This window comes from Mustelus asterias, chromosome 24 (assembly GCF_964213995.1).
Source record: "Mustelus asterias chromosome 24, sMusAst1.hap1.1, whole genome shotgun sequence".
NCBI classification, from domain to species: Eukaryota; Metazoa; Chordata; class Chondrichthyes; order Carcharhiniformes; family Triakidae; genus Mustelus; species Mustelus asterias.
In genome coordinates this window covers 4,331,481-4,351,843 of record NC_135824.1, presented here as the reverse complement: position 1 = coordinate 4,351,843, position 20,363 = coordinate 4,331,481, and the positions used below count along the sequence as shown (strand labels likewise).

Genomic DNA, 20,363 nt, shown 5'->3' with positions numbered 1-20,363 from the left:
ATCAATCTGAGATTATAACAATTTAGAATCTTTATATCCATGAGGCATTCTACTCAGGGAATCGCCCAACAAGATGCATCATCTCCTTTTCCCACAAGGCCTCTAGGACATTTGGTACAGACCACTGCCTGATAGACATGTGGTCAAAGTTGAAGGAACGGACAGGGTCTCAGTTTAACATCTCACCTGAAAGACAGCACCTCTGACAGAGCAGCACTCCCTCTGTGCCACACTGGAGGGTCAGTCTGGATTTTGTGCTTTATAAAGTGACATAACTTTTAGCAACAGGGACATTATCGTGGCGGGTAGGATCAAGGAAAATCCTAAAGCTTTCTATAGGTATGTCAGGAGTAAAAGAATGACTAGGGTAAGATTAGGGCCAGTCAAGGACAGGAGTGGGAAGTTGTGCGTGGAGTCTGAAGAGATAGGAGAGGCACTAAATGAATATTTTTCGTCGGTATACACACTGGAGAGGGACAGTGTTGTTGAGGGGAGTACTGAGATGCAGGCTGTTGGACTGGATAGGATTGATGTTCATAAGGAGGAGGTGTTAGCAATTCTGGAAAGGGTAAAAATAGATAAGTCCCCTGGGCCGGATGGGATTTATCCTAGGATTCTCTGGGAGGCTAGAGAGGAGATTGCAGAGCCTTTGGCTTTGATCTTTGTGTCGTCATTGTCTACAGGAACAGTGCCAGAAGACTGGAGGATAGCAAATGTTGTCCCCTTGTTCAAGAAGGGGAGTAGGGACAACCCTGGTAATTATAGACCGGTGAGCCTTACTTCTGTTGTGGGCAAAGTATTGGAAAGGATTATAAGAGATAGGATTTATAATCACCTAGAAAGAAATAATTTGATTAGGGATAGTCAGCACGGTTTTGTGAAGGGTAGGTCGTGCCTCACAAACCTTATTGAGTTCTTTGAGAAGGTGACCAAAGAGGTGGATGAGGGTAAAGCGGTTGATGTGGTGTATATGGATTTCAGCAAAGCGTTTGATAAGGTTCCCCATGGTAAGCTTTTGCAGAAAATACGGACACATGGGATTGAGGGTGATTTAGTGGTTTGGATCAGGAATTGGCTAGCTGTAAGAAAACAAAGGGTGGTGGTTGATGGGAAATATTCATCCTGGAGTTCAGTTACTAGTGGTGTACCGCAAGGATCTGTTTTGGGGCCACTGCTGTTTGTCATTTTTATTAATGACTTGGATGAGGGTGTGGAAGGATGGATTAGTAAATTTGCGGATGACACTAAAGTTGGTGGAGTTGTAGACAGTGCGGAGGGAAGTGGCAGGTTACAGAGGGACATAGATAAGCTGCAGAGCTGGGCTGAGAGGTGGCAAATGGAGTTTAATGCAGAAAAGTGTGAGGTGATTCACTTTGGAAGGATTAACAGGAATACAGAGTACTGGGCTAATGGTAAGATACTTGGTAGTGTGGATGAACAGAGGGATCTGGGTGTCCATGTCCATAGGTCCCTGAAAGTTGGCACCCAGGTTGGTAGGGTTGTTAAGGCGGCGTACGGTGTGTTAGCTTTTATTGGTAGAGGGATTGAGTTTCGGAGCCAGGAGGTCATGCTGCAACTGTACAAAACTCTGGTGCGGCCGCATTTGGAGTATTGCGTACAGTTCTGGTCGCCGTATTATAGGAAAGATGTGGAAGTGTTGGAAAGGGTGCAGAGGAGACTTACCAGGATGTTGCCTGGTATGGTGGGAAAATCGTATGAGGAAAGGCTGAGGGGCTTGAGGTTGTTTTCGTTAGAGAGAAGGTTAAGAGGTGACTTAATAGAGGCATACAAGATGATCAGAGGATTAGATAGGGTGGATAGTGAGAGCCTTTTTCCTCGGATGGTGTTGGCTAGCACGAGGAGACATAGCTTTAAATTGAGGGGTGAGAGATATAGGACAGATGTTAGAGGTAGGTTCTTTACTCAGAGTAGTAAGGGCGTGGAATGCCCTGCCTGCAGCAGTGGTGGACTCGTCAACGTTGAGAGCGTTCAAGTGGTTATTGGATAAACATATGGATGATATTGGAATAGTGTAGATTAGAGGGGCTTTAGATTGGTACCACTGGTCGGCGCAACATCGAGGGCCGAAAGGCCTGTACTGCGCTGTAATGTTCTATGTTCTAAGTCTCAAAAAATGGCACGAGTCTTTATCACGTCCAATTTCTCAAATGGGAAGCATGACATTCTGTTATCCCACTGTCTAATTAGCTGCCGTTCTGACATCCGCCACTATGTGGCTCCCAAACACAAGGTGAAAAAGTCTATATCTCTTTAACAGAATGTCCCAGGCAATGAATGTGGAGCAAACTCTGGCTTTGTCCACAAACTCCCAGACAACTTCTCGGAAACCAAAAGTTCTTTACAAAAAAAAGGACTCTTTGGATAATCTTAAAATGACGTTTCAGATCCCGTTTAGAAGGCGGGTGAAAGAGTGCTTCCAGTGGGAATGTTATCCCGGTTCCCGGGACATGGACTCGACCTTCTCACGCTGCGCTGCTCCATTAAGTTGGGCTTTGTTGGTGCTTTTTACTGAGAGAGGGCTGGGCGGCCCTGTGGAGAGAGAGAAAGAAAGTTCACCAACTTGGGGGAAAGAAAATGTTTGATGACTGATTGGGGGAGGGAAGGAGAGAATAATTACTAGAATTGGATAGGAGCTTGAATAATATCTCAGCTCTGCATTGTGTGACTGTGTGTGAGTGTTTGTGCACAAGTGTCGCTGTGGGCGTGTGTCTCTGTCTGAATTTGTTTGTGTGTGTCTCTGAGTGTGTTTGTGGAGTTGTCTCTGTTATTGAGTGCCTCTGTGGGAGTGTCTTTGTGACTGTCTGGCTTTGTTTGAGTATTTGAGTGTGCGTCTGTCTCTGTGAGTGTGTTTGTGGGGTTATCTCTGAGTGTTTGTGTTCATGTATTGAGTGTATCTGTGTGACTGAATTTGAGTATGTCTGTGTACAAGTGTGTGTCGCTGTGGGGATGTGTCTGTATGACTTTGTGTCTGAGAGCATTTGAGTGCCGTGTGTGTCTGTCTCTCTGAGTGTTTCTGTTCAGCTCTGACTGTGGGAGGGGGTGGGGACAGGAGCTGTATGCAAATAGCTGGACTTGGAAGCAGCTGATGAGAGGGGGGCAGTGGCTGTGTGTTCGTGCTTTATGAAGGCGCTGTGTTGTCAGACCAGGGGCAGTCCCAACTGGCTGACACCCCTTCGGCAGCAGCACGCATCCCCGGCACAGAAAGAGTCTCTGGGGGAGTTGTTGTTGAGTGCTCGCCTCTCCTGCTCTGTGGAAGCAGCCGGGACTTTCTTTGCAGAGTGTGTGACATGTTCCAGGATCCACAGCAACTTCGGGGTAAACTTTTCAAAAAGAATCTCGTTTCCAAAACAGCGAAGGCGGAAAGATGCAGAGCCCGAGGAGCGGGAACACAGGCAACTTTCTCCAGACTCTGACAACCTTCATTGCCTTTGTACTGAGTGAAGGATTGAGTGGAGTTCAGGGCAAGGAGCAGGAGAGCTACAGTGTACAAGGTCTGTGCTTCCTCTCTGGGTAAAGAACAAAAACCAAAATCACACGCAGTAACTCCTGCATATTGTTAAAAAAAAGACTCGGTTTGTGAACTGTAATCTCCCCATGTTCCTCACTCCTACTTTCCTTGTTCCAGAAAGTTGCACTGGTTAAGTTTAGGACAAATGTGATAAAGTGTGTGCAGTGAGCTGAACTTTAGACAGGAATATTCTGCAATAAATCCCAGATCCTCAGAAATTCCAACACTTTCCTATTCCTGTAATTGACAATTTCTGTGAACTTGTCATTGTAACTTTCTCCAGTGGAATTAACTTTTATTGCTCTGATTGTTTTGCTAATTTATACCTTTTGCTTAATACATAGTTGCGTTTGGAGAATGTATCAGCAGCCGACAGATACATTCCAGTGTTTGCAACAGTTCTGGGGCGGATAGTGAATCAATGAGAATGATATTTCCAGTTTGTCTGAGGTCAGGGTGTATTTTTGGGGCGTGAGTATATTTTTTGACACGTTTCATCTTTCCTTTCCAGAGCACCGTCTTCATCCCCTGTCTGACCCCGAGCTGGTCCACCCGGTCAGGGTTGACCACCTTGGCCGCTTCTTGTCTCACGATGTGTCTCACCAGGTGAGGCGGCTGCACCGCCGGGATCTTCCGGCGGAGCGGGATTCCGATCCCGCCGTCTACTACCGGCTCTCCCACCGGGGCCGCCAGCTGCATTTCAACTTGACTGCCAACCGGGCACTCCTGGCACCCGGCTTCGTGGCCGAGAGGCGCTATGGGGGCATGAAGGGGGCAAGCATCAGCCGCCTGAAGGTGGCTGGATGTCACTTCATAGGAAAAGTTCAAGCAGCAGAAACCGGGACAGCAGCTATCAGCACCTGCAAAGGCCTGGTAAGCACATCTGCAACTCGATAACCACTCTCAGAATTAAGCTGCAGTGAATTCCCACACCACACATTGCCCATAATGGCCAACGTTTGCCAACATGGGGGCAGCATGGTGGCACAGTGCAGTTAGCACTGCTGCCTCACAGCGCCAGGAACCCGGGTTCGATTCCCGGCTTGGGTCACTGCGGAGTCTGCACGTTCTCCCTGTGTCTGCGTGGGTTTCCTCCCACAGTCCAAAGATGCGTAGGTTAGGTGCATTGGCCATGCTAAATTCTCCCTCTCTGTACCTGAATAGGCACCAGAGTGTGGCGACTAGGGGATTTTCACAGTAACTTCATTGCACTGTTAATGTAAGCCTACTTGTGACTAATAAAGAAACTTTACTTTATTTTCCGAACGACCTGCATTGGCTACTTATTATCAATCTCAGCATCACTGAGTAGGGGTACAGAGGAGATTCACCAGAATGTTGCCCGGCTGGAGTGTGTCAGCTAGTGGCACAATGGTTAGCACTGCTGCCTCACAGCGCCAGGGACCCAGGTTCAATTCCCGGCTTGGGTCACTGTGTGGAGTCTGCACGTTCTCCCCGTGTCTGCGTGGGTTTCCTCCGGGTGTTCCAGTTTCCTCCCACAGTCCAAGATGCGCAGATCAGGTCCTTTAGCCGTGCTAAATTCTCCCTCAGTGTATCCGAACAGTTTTCTGACACAATGGGCTGAATGGCCTCCTTCTGTACCACAAACCTTTCGATGTTAATGTGGCAACTAGGGGATTTTCACAGTAACTTCATTGCAGTGTTAATGTAAGCCTTACTTGTGACACTAATAAATAAATTTTAACTTTTAAAGGCTGGTTAGGCTGGAGTTGTTTTCCTTGGAGCAGAGATGAGGTGCGATGCCTTATCTTGTCAGCTTGGATCTTGTTTGTCTCTCTTATGAGGACCACAAATTGGATTCAATTTGAATTTGGTTTTTGGAGTAAGCAAGGAGATGGATTCAGGTCTGCCCGGCCCACTCTGATAATTGGCTTGATCACTTTAAGAATGGAATAAATAAAATTAATAAGTTTTCCTTCGAGCTGAGAAGGAAATTGAGATTGAGGTGTACAAAATTATGAGGGACATTGATAGGGGAGATAGGAAGGAACTTGTCCCCTTACTACAGGCATCAATAACCAGGGGGCATAAATTCAAGGGAAAGGGTGGGAGATTTAAGAACATAAGAACTCGCAGCAGGAGTAGGTCATTTGGCCCCTCGAGCCTGCTCCGCCATTCAATAAGATCATGGCTGATCTTTTCGTGGACTCAGCTCCATTTACCCGCCCGCTCACCATAACTCTTAATTCCTTTACTGTTCAAAAATTTATCTATCCTTGCCTTAAAAACATTCAATGAGGTAGCCTCAACTGCTTCACTGGGCAGGGAATTCCACAGATTCACAACCCTTTGTGAAGAAGTTCCTCCTCAACTCAGTCCTAAATCTGCTCCCCCTTATTTTGAGGCCATGCCCCCTAGTTCTGGTTTCACCTGCCAGTGAAAACCACCTCCCTACTTCTATCTTATCCATTCCCTTCATAATCTTATATGTTTAGAGGGGATGTGAGGAAAAACTTTTTCACCTCGAGGTGGGAATCTGGAACTCACTGCCTGAAAGAGAGGTAGAGGCAGGAACCCTCACAATATTTAAGAAGTATTTAGATTTAAAACATACAAGGCTAAGGACCAAGTACTAGAAAGCGGGATTAGAGTAGATAGATGCTTGATGGCCAGTGCAGAGATGATGGGCCAAAGGGCCTCTTGCTCTGCTGTGAACCTTTATGACTGTATGACATTGCTGAACCTGACATTTATTGCCCAAGTTGCAGAAAGGAATCACATTTCAGACCATCCCCCACCCTATTCAACTTTGAGTTGTATTTCCAACTCTCCGATGCCCTTTTTCATCATCTGCCCATTTCCACACTTTATTATTTATTTATTAGTCACAAGTAAGGCTTACATTAACAGTGCAATGAAGTTACTGTGAAATTCCCCTAGTCGCCACAGTCCGGTGCCTGTTCGGGTCAATGCACCTAACCAGCACGTCTTTCAGAATGTGGGAGGAATCTGGAGCACCCGGAGGAAACCCACGCAGACACGGGGAGAACATGCCCACAGTGCCCCTGCAATTATTACAGAAATTATGTTAAATCTTTGCCCCTGATTATTGACCTCTCTATTAATGTAAATCAATCCTTTCTGTCCAACTCAATCTAGACCATTCATAATTTTTTCACCTCATTCAAATCTCCCCTCATCCACCTCTGTTCTAAAGAAAGTAGCCCCAGCCAATCTTTACTCATAGCTGAAATTCTCCATTCCTCCTAGCAACATGGAGTCATTACAGTGCAAAAGGAGGCCATTTGGCCCATCAAGTCGTTGGGTCAAAATCCTGGAATTACCTCTTGCTTTGATTTATTATTGTCACATGTATTAACATACAGTGAAAAGTATTGTTTCATACACACTATACAGACAGAGCATACCATTCATAGAGAAGGAAAGGAGAGAGTGCAGAAGTAGTGTTACAGTCATAGCTAGGGTGTAGAGAAAGATCAACTTAATGCGAGGTAGTCCATTCAAAAGTCTGATGGCACTACCAGCCACTGGTACACTACCAGCCACAGAGGGCAAGAGAGCGGGAGAGATGGCTGTGGCTGGTAGTGTACCAGTGATGGTGTATCCCTTTACACTGTGGAATCGGCCGGTTCTGCTTCACCTTCTTAGCGAGGAATCGCTTCATCCTGAAGGTTTCGTGGGATGGCATGGCCGCACGTCCAGTCCGGCAGGAGGCATCGGCCGCAGACTGGCAGCCGATTTCCCCCTCCAACCAGAGGATGAGACGTCATACCCCCCCCCCCCCCCCCCCCCCGCCTCCTAGGGGATGAAACATCACACCCCCTCTCCTCTCCCCCCCCCCCCTCCCCCACCCCAGGGGATGAGACGTCACCCCCCACCCCCCAGGGATGATACGTCACACCCCCTCTTCCCCCACCCCCCCCCCCTTTCAGGGGATGAGACATCACACCCCCTCTCCTCCTCCCGCCCCGACCAGAGGATGACCTGGGTCAGGGAGCCATTGCAGTCTCTGAGCCCGCTCTTCGGAGGCTGCAGCGGCGACTTCAGACTTTTATTTTGCAGGTCGGTAACAACGCGGACACGGATCGGGCCAGAAGACGGTAAAGTGGGATTTGGCGGAAGAGTTGGGCGCGCGGTTCATTAAGTCGATTTAAATGCATGCAAATGCATTTAAATCATCGGGCCACCTGATTCGGGCGTGGGCCAGACCCGCGCCTGAATCGGGTGTCGGTAAAGGCGCGATCTGCTCGGATTTGGGTGCAGATCGCGTTAAAGGCCCGACACCCAACTTTACTGCGATTTTCGGGCGCGAAGTTTTGGTAAAATCAGGCCCTTGGTCACCCTTGTTAGCCATTCCCTCTTTGTCTCAGAGTCCATTTCCCCAACTTCTCTGGATGTTTTTCAAGGTTAACTGCACGATATAAGCCCTATGCTACACACAGGGTAGAGTACATGGATTTAGATTTAAATTATTGGAATAGTAATCTAGGGAATATCAGCTCAAATCCAACCATGACAATTTTTTAAAAAAGTGATATCGGTAAAAGTTGTAAAAACCAAAGTGTCTTATCTGGTGTGGCCTGTATGTAACTGCAGTCCAACCCTTTACTGCCTTCTGATGACATCTAACAAACCCCATTGTATAAAGAATGATATATGAAAGCAAACTACTGCAGATGCTGGAAATCTGAAATAAAAACAGAAAATGCTGGATAAACTCAACTGGTCTGGCAGCATCTGTGGAGAGAGAAATTATGTTAATGTTTCAGATCTAAATTACTCTTCTACAGAATATATATATAAATGTGTAAAGAATGAGTTGCTGTTGTCAACATATGTTTAAATGTAACTGGTAGATCCTACCTGACAGGTGATCAGGAAATTCCCAGTTTCTAACTTGGAGCAGACTAGCCAGCATTCATTAGCCATCCCTAGTTGCCCGAGAGTCAACCACATTGCTGTGACTTCGGAGTCACATGTAGGCCAGGCGGGTGGTACGGTGGCACAGTGGTTAGCGCTGCTGCCTCACAGCGCCAGAGACCCGGGTTCCATTCCAGCCTCCCCGGTGACTGTGTGGAGTTTGAACGTTCTCCCCGTGTCTGCGGAGGTTTCCTCCCACGCTCTAAAGATGTGCTGGTTAGATTGATTGGCCATGATAAAATGCCCCTTGGTGTCAGGGGGATTGGTAGGATAAATACATGGGGATTACGGGGATAGTGCCTGTTATCCCACCCACACAAGGAGGCTTATTTAATTAGTGGAGGGCACTCTTGGGTCGGAGGGGTTCCCATCGTAAGGGCATTAAACTAGGCAAAATCTGCAGGGATCGCGGACAAGTCTTATGGTTCCCACCAATAGAAAGGGACACTTCCCACCAAGCTGACCTGGCCGCCTCCGAGCAATGACCAATCCTGTACCACAGCAAAGCTTGCTCGGGGAGTGCGGCGTAACGGCCACAGCATCGACGAGGCTCGATGGGCCGAATGGCCACCTTCTGCACTGCAGAGTTCTCTCATCCTATGAAATTAGATAAGGATGGCAAATTTCCTTCCCTAAAGGACATTGGTGAACCACATGGGTTTTTCCGATAATCGACAATGGTCATCATTAAATTCTTAATTCCAGATATTTTTTATTGAATTCACATTTCACCACTTGCCGTGGCGGGATTTGAACCTGGGTCCCCAGAACATTAGCTGAGTTCCTCAATCAATAGTCCAGAATAATACCACTAGGCCATCGCCTCCCATCTACAGTAGATTGAAATCTACCTTAGAAATAGGTAAGCTTATCAAAGTCAGAACTAGCATCATTAAATGATTGTCTTCCTTTCCTATTTTTATGCTTAATGTTTGATGCTGAATATGACATCTGGAGAATAATGAACTGAGATAAAATGGCCTTTCTGTTTTTCTGTGATTTTTGTTTGGTTTTCGGTGATTTTTGGATTTTACCAAATTCAATGGTTTCTTTTTTCCTTTATTGAAATAAAGTCAAAATCGGCATGAAATTGCACCAGAGATTTACCTGTGAAAGAAACAGAAGCGAAATAGATCCTTTCCTTGCGCGATCCTGAAGACAGAACTTTTAATTTCATTGAAACACATTTTCTGAAGGGCTTTGGACAGGGTAGACAACAGGAGGTTGGTTCCCCCTGGCTGGGGAATCGAGCATGTGGGGATTCAGGTAAAGGGCTGATCATTTAGATACCAACATGGGGAAACAGCATTGGCAAAATAATCTACAAAGGAATCTTTCCCAGATCATAAGTTCATAAGATATAGGCCGCACCTGGAGTATTGTGCACAGTTTTGGTCCCCGTATTTGAGGAAAGATGTACTGGCATTGGAGGCAGTTCAGAGGAGGTTCACTAGATTGATTCCAGAGATGAGGGGTTTGTCGTATGAAGAGAGATTGAACAGTGTAGGCCAATACTCTGGAATTTAGAAGAATGAGGGGAGGTCAAATTGAGCTATACAAGATGATAGGAGCAGAATTAGGCCATTTGGCCCATCGAATCCGCTACGCCATTCGATCATGGCTGATATGCTTCTCATACCCATTTTCCTGCCTTCTCCCCATAACCCTTCAACCCATTACCAATTAAAAATCTGTCTAACTCCTCAAATTTACTCACTGTCCCAGCATCCACCGCACTTTGGGGTAGCAAATTCCACAGATTCACAACCCTTTGGGAGAAGTCGTTTCTCCTCAATTCTGTTTTAAATTTGCTGCCCCTTATCCTAAGACTATGACCTCTCGTCCTAGAATGCCCCACAAGAGGAAGCATCCGCTCCACGTCTACTTTATCCATACCTTTTATCATCTTGTATAGCTCAATTTGACCTCCCCTTATTCTTCTAAATTCCAGACAGTATCGGCCTACACTGTTCAATCTCTCTTCATACGACAAACCCCTCATCTCTGGAATCAATCTAGTGAACCTCCTCTGAACTGCCTCCAATGCCACTACATCTTTCCTCAAATACGGGGACCAAAACTGTGCACAATACTCCAGGTGCGGCCTCACCAATGCCTTGTATAGTTGCAGCAATACTTCCTTACCTTTATATTCTATTATAACAGCGACAATGCTTGAAAATTTAAGTTAATTTGTTACAAGTAATTAGTCACAAGTAAGCCTTACATTATATTCTAAAGCCTTGCTTTATATTCTATATATATTCTATTATAACAATGCAATGAAGTTACTGTGAAATTCCCTTAGTCGCCGCGTTCCAGCACCTGTTCGGGTCAATGAACCTAAAGCAGCACGTCTTTCAGAATGTGAGAGGAAACCGGAGCACCCGGAGGAAACCCATGCAGACATGGGGAAGATGTGCAAATTCCACACAGACAGCGACGCAAGCCGGGAATCGAACCCGGTCCCTGGTATTGTGAAGCAGCAGTGCTAACCACTGTGCGACCGTGCCGCCCTATTTAATTGGTTATAGAGGTGCTTTGGGATATCTTACTTAAAGGTATGAAAGGTGCTGTATAATTGCCAATCTTTCTTGCCTTTGTCTTGAGAATACATGAAATTCCAATGATGTAACAATATTATTGTGTCAGCAAGGGGCAGCACCTTTAATAAATTTCGAGATCATGAGGCTGACGGCCAGTATTACAGAGAGGAAGCTCTACTTAATTTAACATTGCAGATTGAATTTCCAAAACCATATTAAGACGCTGAAGCTCAGTGCATACACAGGACACAAAGGGTTAAATACTATTTAGATAATTGCGCCCACAAATAAACACAGGACAGCTTTGCTGTGTCAGATTTCCTGCACTTGAATGCTAACTTTATTGCAAATAACAACATGATCCAACAAGCCACTTTCATCTGTTCCATTCATTGAGTGACCGTGCTTTCATCGAGTGGAAATACGTATTCTTGTACAAAGAGCTGAATTTCAATAGTAATTTATTTTGAACACCTGCAGATGTTAACGTCATTGCTGAATTAAAAGTAGCAAAAAATAGCCCAGTGTAGGCAGAGACCTATATTTATCGGGTAGATTGCAAGTCCAGGCTATTTCTTGGAGCTGATGGATGGGAGACATAAATTTACACTGCAACATGTACTAAATGTAGGTGAGAAGTTGGTAAAAGAAGGATGGGAAAAGCGCAGCAGGACTGAAAGAGATTACCTCATGTTATCAAAACTCAGAGGTTATAACAATCAGGCTGAACTGCCTGGGGCACTTTTCACCAGGAAAGAGAAGGGTGGTGACCTAACAGAGGGCTTTAAAGTTATGGAAAGGGTTTGCTAGGCTAGACACACACATGGTGGCATAGTGGTTAGGACTGCTGCCTCACAGCACCAAGGACCTGGGTTCAATTCTGGCCTCAGGTTATTGTCTGCGTGGAGTTTGCACATTCTCCCTGTGTCTGCATGGGTTTCCTTTGAGTGCTCCAGTTTCCTCCCACAGTCCAAAGATGTGTGGGTTAGGTTGATTGGCCATGCTAAATTGACCCCAGTTTTAGGGGATCAGCGGGTAAATACGTGAGTTTACGGGAATAATGCCTGGATGGGATTGTGGTCGATGCAGACTTAATGGGCCGAATGTCCTCCTTCTGTACTGTAGGGGTTGTATGATTCTTCACGGAGATGTGTTCACTTTTGGGCAAAACCTGACCATAAATATAAAATAATTACTAATAAATCCAATTGGAAATTGAGCCAGAGTTTGGTCTGAATATGGAACCCATTAACCCAGGAGTGGATGAGACAACACTGATGCATTAGAGCAGGTAAACACATGAGGGAGAAAAGAATAGAAGGATATGTTGATGAAGTTATATGAAGGGTAGGAGGAGGATTGTGTGGAGTATAATGTTGTGGATTTGTTGGGCTGAATGGACTGTCTGTACTGTAAATACCGCGTAACATTATGTAATATGTTAGTACGCTGCGGCACTGTTCATCTATTTTTAGAATTTAAAGTCTATTAGACGTTCAAAATCATGAGAGGTTTTGACAGGGTAAATAAGGATAAACTGTTTCCAGTGGATAAAAGGTCAGGAACCAGAGGACAAGGATTAAAGACGATTGGCAAAAAGGATCAGAGATAACGTTAGCAAATATGTTTTAGACAGAGAATTCTCCTGATCTGGAACGCACTGCCCGACAGGCTGTGGAAGATTTGATCGAAAGCTCCAAAAAGAGAATAGGGTAAATATTTAAAAGTGAAAATATACGTAGTGATATGGGAGAAGAGCAGGGGATTGGGATTAATTGAGTGGCTCTATCAAAGAGCTGATACAGGCTGGATAGGCTGAATGGCCTCCTATTGCATTATATCATCCTGTGACTGTATGATTATATTACCTGCCTTGTAAAGCTGCCAGTTGTCCCTTGGTGACCGGAGGTGCCTGGGCTCCACACTATGCGAAGGAGGTAACATAGATGGGTTCTTGTAAAGGTGTATATATAGAATATTACTACACATTGGGGAAGTCAAATTCTGGGACACAGATTCAAGTGTCAAGTTTAAGATTAACTTCAGAAACATCACATTAGGTTTTCCGACTCTCCAGCATTGTCCTGGTGTGTTAGGAACTGAAGGATTAGTCTCCCAAACGCTGCGTGAGCAAGAAAAAGCCATGAGAAGAATTATAAAGGAGCAAAATCAAAGTTTATTTATCACAAATAAGGCTGACATTAACACTGCAATGAAGTTACTGTGAAAATCCAGTCGCCACAGTCCGTCGCCTGTTCAGGTCAATGCACCTAACCAGCACGTCTTTCAGAATGTGGGAGGAAACTGGAGCACCCGGAGGAAACCCACGCAGACACGGGGAGAACGTGCAGACTCCACACAGACAGTGACCCAAGCCGGGAATCGAACCTGCGTCCCTGGTACTGTGAAGCAGCAATGCTAACCACTGTGTTACCGTGCTGTTGTGTGTCATAGAATCCTTACAGTGTAGAAGGAGGCCATTTGGCCCATTGAGTCTGCACTGATTCTCAGATAGAGCATCTTACCCAGGCCCACCCCCTGCCCCATTCCCTTAATCCCACACATTTACCCAGCTAATCCCCCTAATCTTTTAAAAGTTTATTAGTATCACAAGTAGACTTACATTAACAACACTGCAGTGAAGTTACTGTGAAAATCTACACATCTTGGGACACCAAGGGGGAACTTAGCATGGCCAATCCACTTAACCTGCACGTCTTTGGAGTGTGGAAGGGTAACAGAGCACTTGAAGGAAACCCACAAAGTCACTGGGTGAACGTGCAGACTTCGCACAGTCACCCGAACCAGAAATTGAACCCGGGCTCCTGGTGCTGTGAGGCAGCAGAGCTAACCACTGTGCCGTCATATCATCTTAATTTTTCTGATGTTTTTTGCTTCTTAGTTATGAAAATGTTAGAGATTGGGGGATAAAGGCTGTTTGACTGAGCGGGATAGTCAGGAGTGGGAGTTCATGAGATGCCAAAGTTGGCAATCCAATTTCACAGAATACTGAAAACATGGAAGGGAGAACAAAGAAGGAAAAATCTGTGCAATTGCTTAAGGAAAAATTGGATGATGTCATGGGGATTGCAGAGTTCTTTTGGAAGGATGAAAGAAAGTAAACCTAGTGATCCTTTACATTCATTATTCATCTTGAATATTGACCATGATCATACTGGAGGCCTGTGACCAGCGGTGTGTCTCAGGAATTGGTGCTGGGTCCCGTGTTATTTGTCATTTATATTAATGATTTGGATGAAAATATAGGAGGCATGATTAGTAAGTTTGCAGATGACACCAAGATTGGTGGTGTAGTGGACAGTGAAGAAAGTTATCTCCGATTGCAATGGGATCTTGATCAATTGGGCCAGAGGGCGAACGAATGGCAGATGGAGTTTAATTTAGATGGGTGGCACGATAGCACAGTGGTTAGCACTGCTGTTTCACAGCTCGAGGGACCTGGGTTCGATTCCCGGCTTGGGTCACTGTCTGTGTGGAATTTGCACATTCTCCTCGTGTCTGCGTGGGTTTCCTCCGGGTGCTCCGGTTTCCTCCCACAGTCCAAAGATGTGCGGGTTAGGTTGATTGGCCGTGCTAAAAATTGCCCTTAGTGTCCTGGGATGCGTAGGTTAGAGGGATTAGTGGGTAAATATGTAGGGATATGGGGGTAGGGCCTGGGTGGGATTGTGGTCGGTGCAGACTCGATGGGCTGAATGGCCTCTTTCTGTACTGCAGGGTTCCTATGATTTCTATGAAATGTGAGGTGATGCATTTTGGTAGATTGAACCAGGGCAGGACTTACTCAGTTAATGGTAGGGCGTTGGGCAGAGTTATAGAACAAAGAGATCTAGGGGTACATGTTCATAGCTCCTTGAAAGTGGAGTCACAGGTGGACAGAGTGGTGAAGAAGGCATTCGGCATGCTTGGTTTCATTGGTCAGAACATTGAATACAGGAGTTGGGACGTCTTGTTGTAGTTGTACAAGACATTGGTAAGGCCACACTTGGAATACTGTGTACAGTTCTGGTCACGCTATTATAGAAAGGATATTATTAAACTAGAAAGAGTGCAGAAAAGATTTGCTAGGATGTTACTGAAGTGTCCAGAGGGGCAATCTTTTCACATAGAGGGTGGTGAGTGTCTGGAACAAGCTGCCAGGGGTAGTAGTAGAGGTGGGTATAATTTTGTCCTTTAAAAAGCATTTAGACAGTTACATGGGTAAGATGGGTAGAGAGGGATATGGGCCAAATGCGGGCAATTGGGACTAGCTTAGGGTTTTTTTAAAAAAGGGCGGCATGGACAAGTTGGGCCAAAGGGCCTGTTTCCATGCTGTAAACCCCTATGACTCTATTAAAGTGGCAGGCAGTCTGATCAGAAGGTTGTGGGTTCAATTTCCAGTCCAGAGACTTGATCCCATGATCCAGATGGACACTCCTGGTGTCAATACTGAGGGCAGTGTCGGATTTAGACTTGGTGAGGCCCTAAGCTATATAAAGCTTGGAGGCCACTTGTTAAAAAGTTACACCAAAAGGTCTCACAAAGGTGCGAACCAAAACAGGACCTTGGGTCACCACAAAAAAATTGAAAACATAATTATGCCTTTTAATTATTTAATAGCAAGGTATTTAAAGTGAAAAATACAAATTATTTTCAAATGAATGCATTTACTGATTACATATTTATCATTTGGCTGGCTTGATCTCGCTCATAGATTTCGGTAATTTTGGTAATTTTTTGAGTTGCTCTTCAAGCTGGTGCTTTCTTTTTCTTTCCTGGTATCCGCTCTTAAATGTTCTCTTCATTGTAAACCTTCTGAAATTTTGTGAGGCCCCTGCGGATTGTGAGGCTCTAAGCTGTAGCTTGTTTAGCTTATGCCTAAATCCAGCACTGACTGAGGGAGTGCTGTACTATTGGAGGTGCTGTTTTTTGGAGGTACCATTAAGCCAAGGCCCCCTTCTGCACACTCAGATGGTGCAAACAATCCCATGGCATTGGTTTGAGGAAGAGCAAGGGAGTTCACTCTGGTGTCCTGGCCAATACCGTAACACTCATCACTGAAAAAACTATCTGGTCATGTGGATAGAATGGATAATCGTAATCCTTTTCCCAGGGTAGAAAGGTCAATTACTAGGGGACATAGGTTTAAGGTGAAAGGGGGAAAGTTTTAAGGAGATGTGTGAGGCAAGTTTATTACACAGGGTGGTAGGTGCCTGCCAGAGAAGCAGATACAAAAGCAATGTTTAAGAGGCAGCTTAACAGATACGTGAATACGCAGAGAAAGAGGGATATGGACCATGGAGAGGCGAAAGGTGTCATGTGTCGGCGCAGGCTTGGTGGGCCAAAGGGCCTGTTCCTGTGCTGCACTGTTCTTTGTTTATTATTGCATTGCTGCTGGTGGGATCTTGCTGTGCACAAATTGTTTACTGTGTTTCCTCCTTGTTTCCTACATTATAAGAGTACTGCACTTCAGAAGTACTCCCATGGCTGTGAAGTGTTTTGAGATCATGAAAAGTGCTAAACGCAAGTTCTTTCTTTAAGATCCTGTGAGATGTAGTCAGCAAATCCTTCAGTCTTGGCCCGCTGTTGTTGCTTTCCTTTATCCTCCCTATTCGAGTCTATCCTGTAACAGGATTCCTGCTCTCCATTCCATCCCCAGTGAATGGTTCACACCCTGATACTCCTACTTTCCCAGATGCTGACACTGCACTGTGCATTTATAAAGCTTTCAATTTTAATCTCAAATTTGTAAATTTGTTTTATTTTCACACATTTCTGATCAAACGGTCGTTGATTCCTTCTTTGTGCTAACAAGGAGGAGTGAAGATCATCTTCCCCAAGGAGTTTAGTAAAGGGACAACCCTTTAGAACTGAGATGAGGAGGAATTTCTTCAGCCAACGGGTGGCGAACCTGTAGAATTCATTGCCACAGAAGGCTGTGAAGACCGGGTCATTGAGTGTATTTAAGACAGAGATAGATAGGTTATTGATTGGTAAGGGAATCAGAGGTTACAGGGAGAAGGAGGGAGAATGGAGTTGAGAAATGTATCAGCCATGATTGAATGGCGGAGCAGACTCAGTGGGCTGAATGGCCTAATTCTGCTCCTATATCTTATGATCCTAAGATTAACAGGCACTAAGTACAGTTCGGAACTTATCCAAGCCTGAATCTTCTACAAGTTGCAATCACTGATCCAATTATGGCTACAGCAGAAATCTTGGAGCATTGTTGAACTGGTTCCAGCTCAGTGAAATGTGTCTCTGGAGCCAATAAAACTCGCCTTGTGTTTAGAGTATGAGTCAGACTGACACCTACCCTCTTCCATGCGAGTCCAACAAGCAAATTGGATGTGACCAGATGCCTTGTGGTGCTGGGAATCAGTTAAAGTGACACTGGCCTTGAAACCACTTGCCAAGCGAAGGAGAAAACTTGCATTTGTGTTGAGTTTTTCACCACTCCGCTATGTCTCCAAGCACTTTTTTGGCAAACTAATTACATCTGAAGTGCAGTCACGCCTGTATTGAAGGAAAAAACAGGTGCCAATCCACACACAGCAAGCTCCCACATGAAGCAATGAGCTAATGGTTAGACGGTCTGTTTTAGTGATGTGGGCTGAGTGGGACTTGATGAGAGTCAGGATAGCTGCAACAAGGGTTTGGATGAGGTCAAATCTACAGAGGATGCAAGGCGGGACGTTGAAATAGCCGAATCTTAAAGTAGGAGAACAGCATCAGACAATGAATTACCTTCATTTGCAATCAGAATAGAAATATTCTGGAAGTATTGAACAGATCAGGAAGCATCAGTGGTTTGCTTTTGACCGTAACTCATAAACCTGGCCGGACTTCATTATGTAGCTCCCTTTAAACAGAGACAGTTAAGAGGAGATTTGAGAGAAGCTTTTGAAATCATGAGGGTTTTGGACAGTGCTGATAGGGACAGTCTGTTCCCAATTATGGGAGGACTGAAAATCAGATTTCTCACCCATTTACGCTATCGAATCTCAAATACCTTAATCAGTTCAGTCACCTCGGCCTTCTCTTTTCCAGAGAAACGAAACCCAGCCTGTTCAATTCTTCCTGATGGGTATCATTTCTCAGTTCTGGAAATATCCGTGCAAATCCTTTGTGCACCTTTCCCAGTGTCTCTGTATTCTTTTCATAATATTTTCACTTCCTACATGCTGAAATAGAGGGACGAAATCAGACAAATCCAAATCATCCACTGCTTGTAGACTGACTTCTCAACTAGATTCAGCCACAGATACCATTCCAAATCTGAACGTACGAATTAGGGGCAGGAGTAGGGCCACTCGGCCCCTCAAGCCTGCTCCTGGCTGATCTGATTGTAACCCCAAATCCACATTCCTATCTACTCCCCATAACCTCTCACCCCTTTGATTATCAAGAATCTATCTAGCTCTGCCTTAAAAATATCCAAAAACTCTGCTTCCATTGCAGTATAATCGTGGCTGCCATCATTAAAAAAGTTTTTTGGGAAACAATCCTTCCCTGCTACCTTGTTCAATGCAGACTGTGGCCACGCTTATACTACACCATTACAATTAAGGGGAACAGAGCCCCTCTTTGATCAAATGGGCAGCAGAAGCATGCTGGGCCCACAACGCAGGGGTCAATGGATCAGAACCATTCTCTGCTACCAATGTTTCTTCAGGAGGAACTCTTCAAGATACAGCAAATGAAACAACAACAAAATTTACTCCAACTTATAAATCAAAGAAAGGGATTAATAAAGAAACATCATTACTCCAAACTTGGGGCCTCACCCTGGGCCACTCCAAGCTCCCCACAATTCTACATAGTTCCTTATTTATAGTGAATCAGTTGGTCAGCTGACTATTACATCATTCTGTGATTGGTTCCATGTTTTACTGGGTCAGCTGACCCTTCCATCGTGTTCCCATTGGTCATATTACATCAAATTTGTCATTGGTTACATTCTAAGATCCATTGCCTTTTGAAGAAGAGAGTTCCAGACACTCATAACCTTCTGAGATTAAAAAAAATTCCCTTCATCTCTGTCTTAAATGGGTGACCCCTTATTTTTAAAGAGTGACCTTTCGTTCTAGATTCGTTCTCAAAAGGAAACATCCTCTCCACATCCACCCTGCAGAAACTCCTCAGGATCTTAAAGCTTTCGATGAAGTCTCATCTTACTCTTCTAAACTCCCGTGGATACAAAGCTAACCTCTATGACTTTTCCTGATAAAACAACCCACCCATCCCAGATGTTAGTCTAGTAAACTTTCCCTGAACTGTTTCTAAATCATTTACATCTTTTCCTTAAATAAGGAGACCATTACTGCACACAATATTCCAGATGTGGTCTCACCAATGCCCTGAAACATAATCTCCCTACTTTTGTATTCAGTCCCTTCACAATAAGCACTAACATTCTATCAACTTTTCTAATGACTTGCTGTACCTACTGTACTTGTGATTCATGCACTGAGGCACACAGACCTCTCACTAGTTTGATAATCTTTTTAATTCTTCCTACCAAAATGGGCAATTTCACATTTTACCGCATTATACTTCACTTGCCAGATTTTCGCCCATTTATTTAACCTATCAATGTCCTTTTGTGGTCTCCTTATGTTCTCTTCACCACTTATTTTCTTACCTATCTTTGTGTATTCTGCAAATTTAGCAACCATCCCTTTGGTCCCTTCATCCACAGTCATTGATATAAATTGTAAACAGTTGAGGACCAATGATCCCCGTGGCACACAACTCTTTATCGCAGAGGGCAGTAGAGGCTGGGTCATTAAGTAAGTTCAAGGCTGAGATAGACAAATTTTCAATCAGTGAGGGAATCAAGGGTTATGGGGATAAAGTGGGAAAGTGGAGCTGGGGATTATCACATCAGTCATAATCTCATTGAACGGTGGAGCAGACTTGATGGGCCAAATGGCGTTTTTAAAAAATTAATTCGTGGGACATGGGGGTCACTGGCTGGCCAGCATTTATTGCCCATCCCTAGTTGCCCAAGGAAAGTTACGAGTCAACCACATTGCTGTGACTCTGGAGTCACATGTAGGCCAGACCGGTTAAGGACAGCAGCTTTCCTTCCCTAAAGGGCATTTGTGACCCAGATGGGTTTGCCCAACAATCGACCATGGTTTCATGGTCATCAGTAGATTTTTAATTCCAGATTTTTTTTATTGAATTCAGATTCCACCATTTGCCGTGGCAGGATTCGAACCCAGGTCCCTAGAACATTAGCTGAGTTTCTGGATTAATAGTCTCGTGATAATACCACGAGGCCATTGCCTCCCCATACTCCTACATCTTATGATTTGCCAGGATTTGAACCTGTGTTTCAAGATGGTTAACCTAGGCCTCTGGATTACTCATCCAGTGACATA

At 44.9% G+C, this 20,363-nt stretch overlaps 1 protein-coding gene across 1 annotated transcript in view; it reads left to right on the top strand.

Annotated features, from left to right (window-relative positions):
- The first annotated feature begins 2,772 nt into the window (after positions 1-2,772).
- Positions 2,773-20,363, top strand: part of LOC144511169 (A disintegrin and metalloproteinase with thrombospondin motifs 7-like) — a 200,445-nt gene continuing 182,854 nt past the window's right edge. The window contains exons 1-2 of the mRNA XM_078241199.1: positions 2,773-3,512; positions 4,041-4,402. Coding sequence (XP_078097325.1) covers positions 3,386-3,512; positions 4,041-4,402 — 489 coding nt within the window. The 5' untranslated portion in view covers positions 2,773-3,385. The remainder of the gene's footprint in view (positions 3,513-4,040; positions 4,403-20,363) is intronic.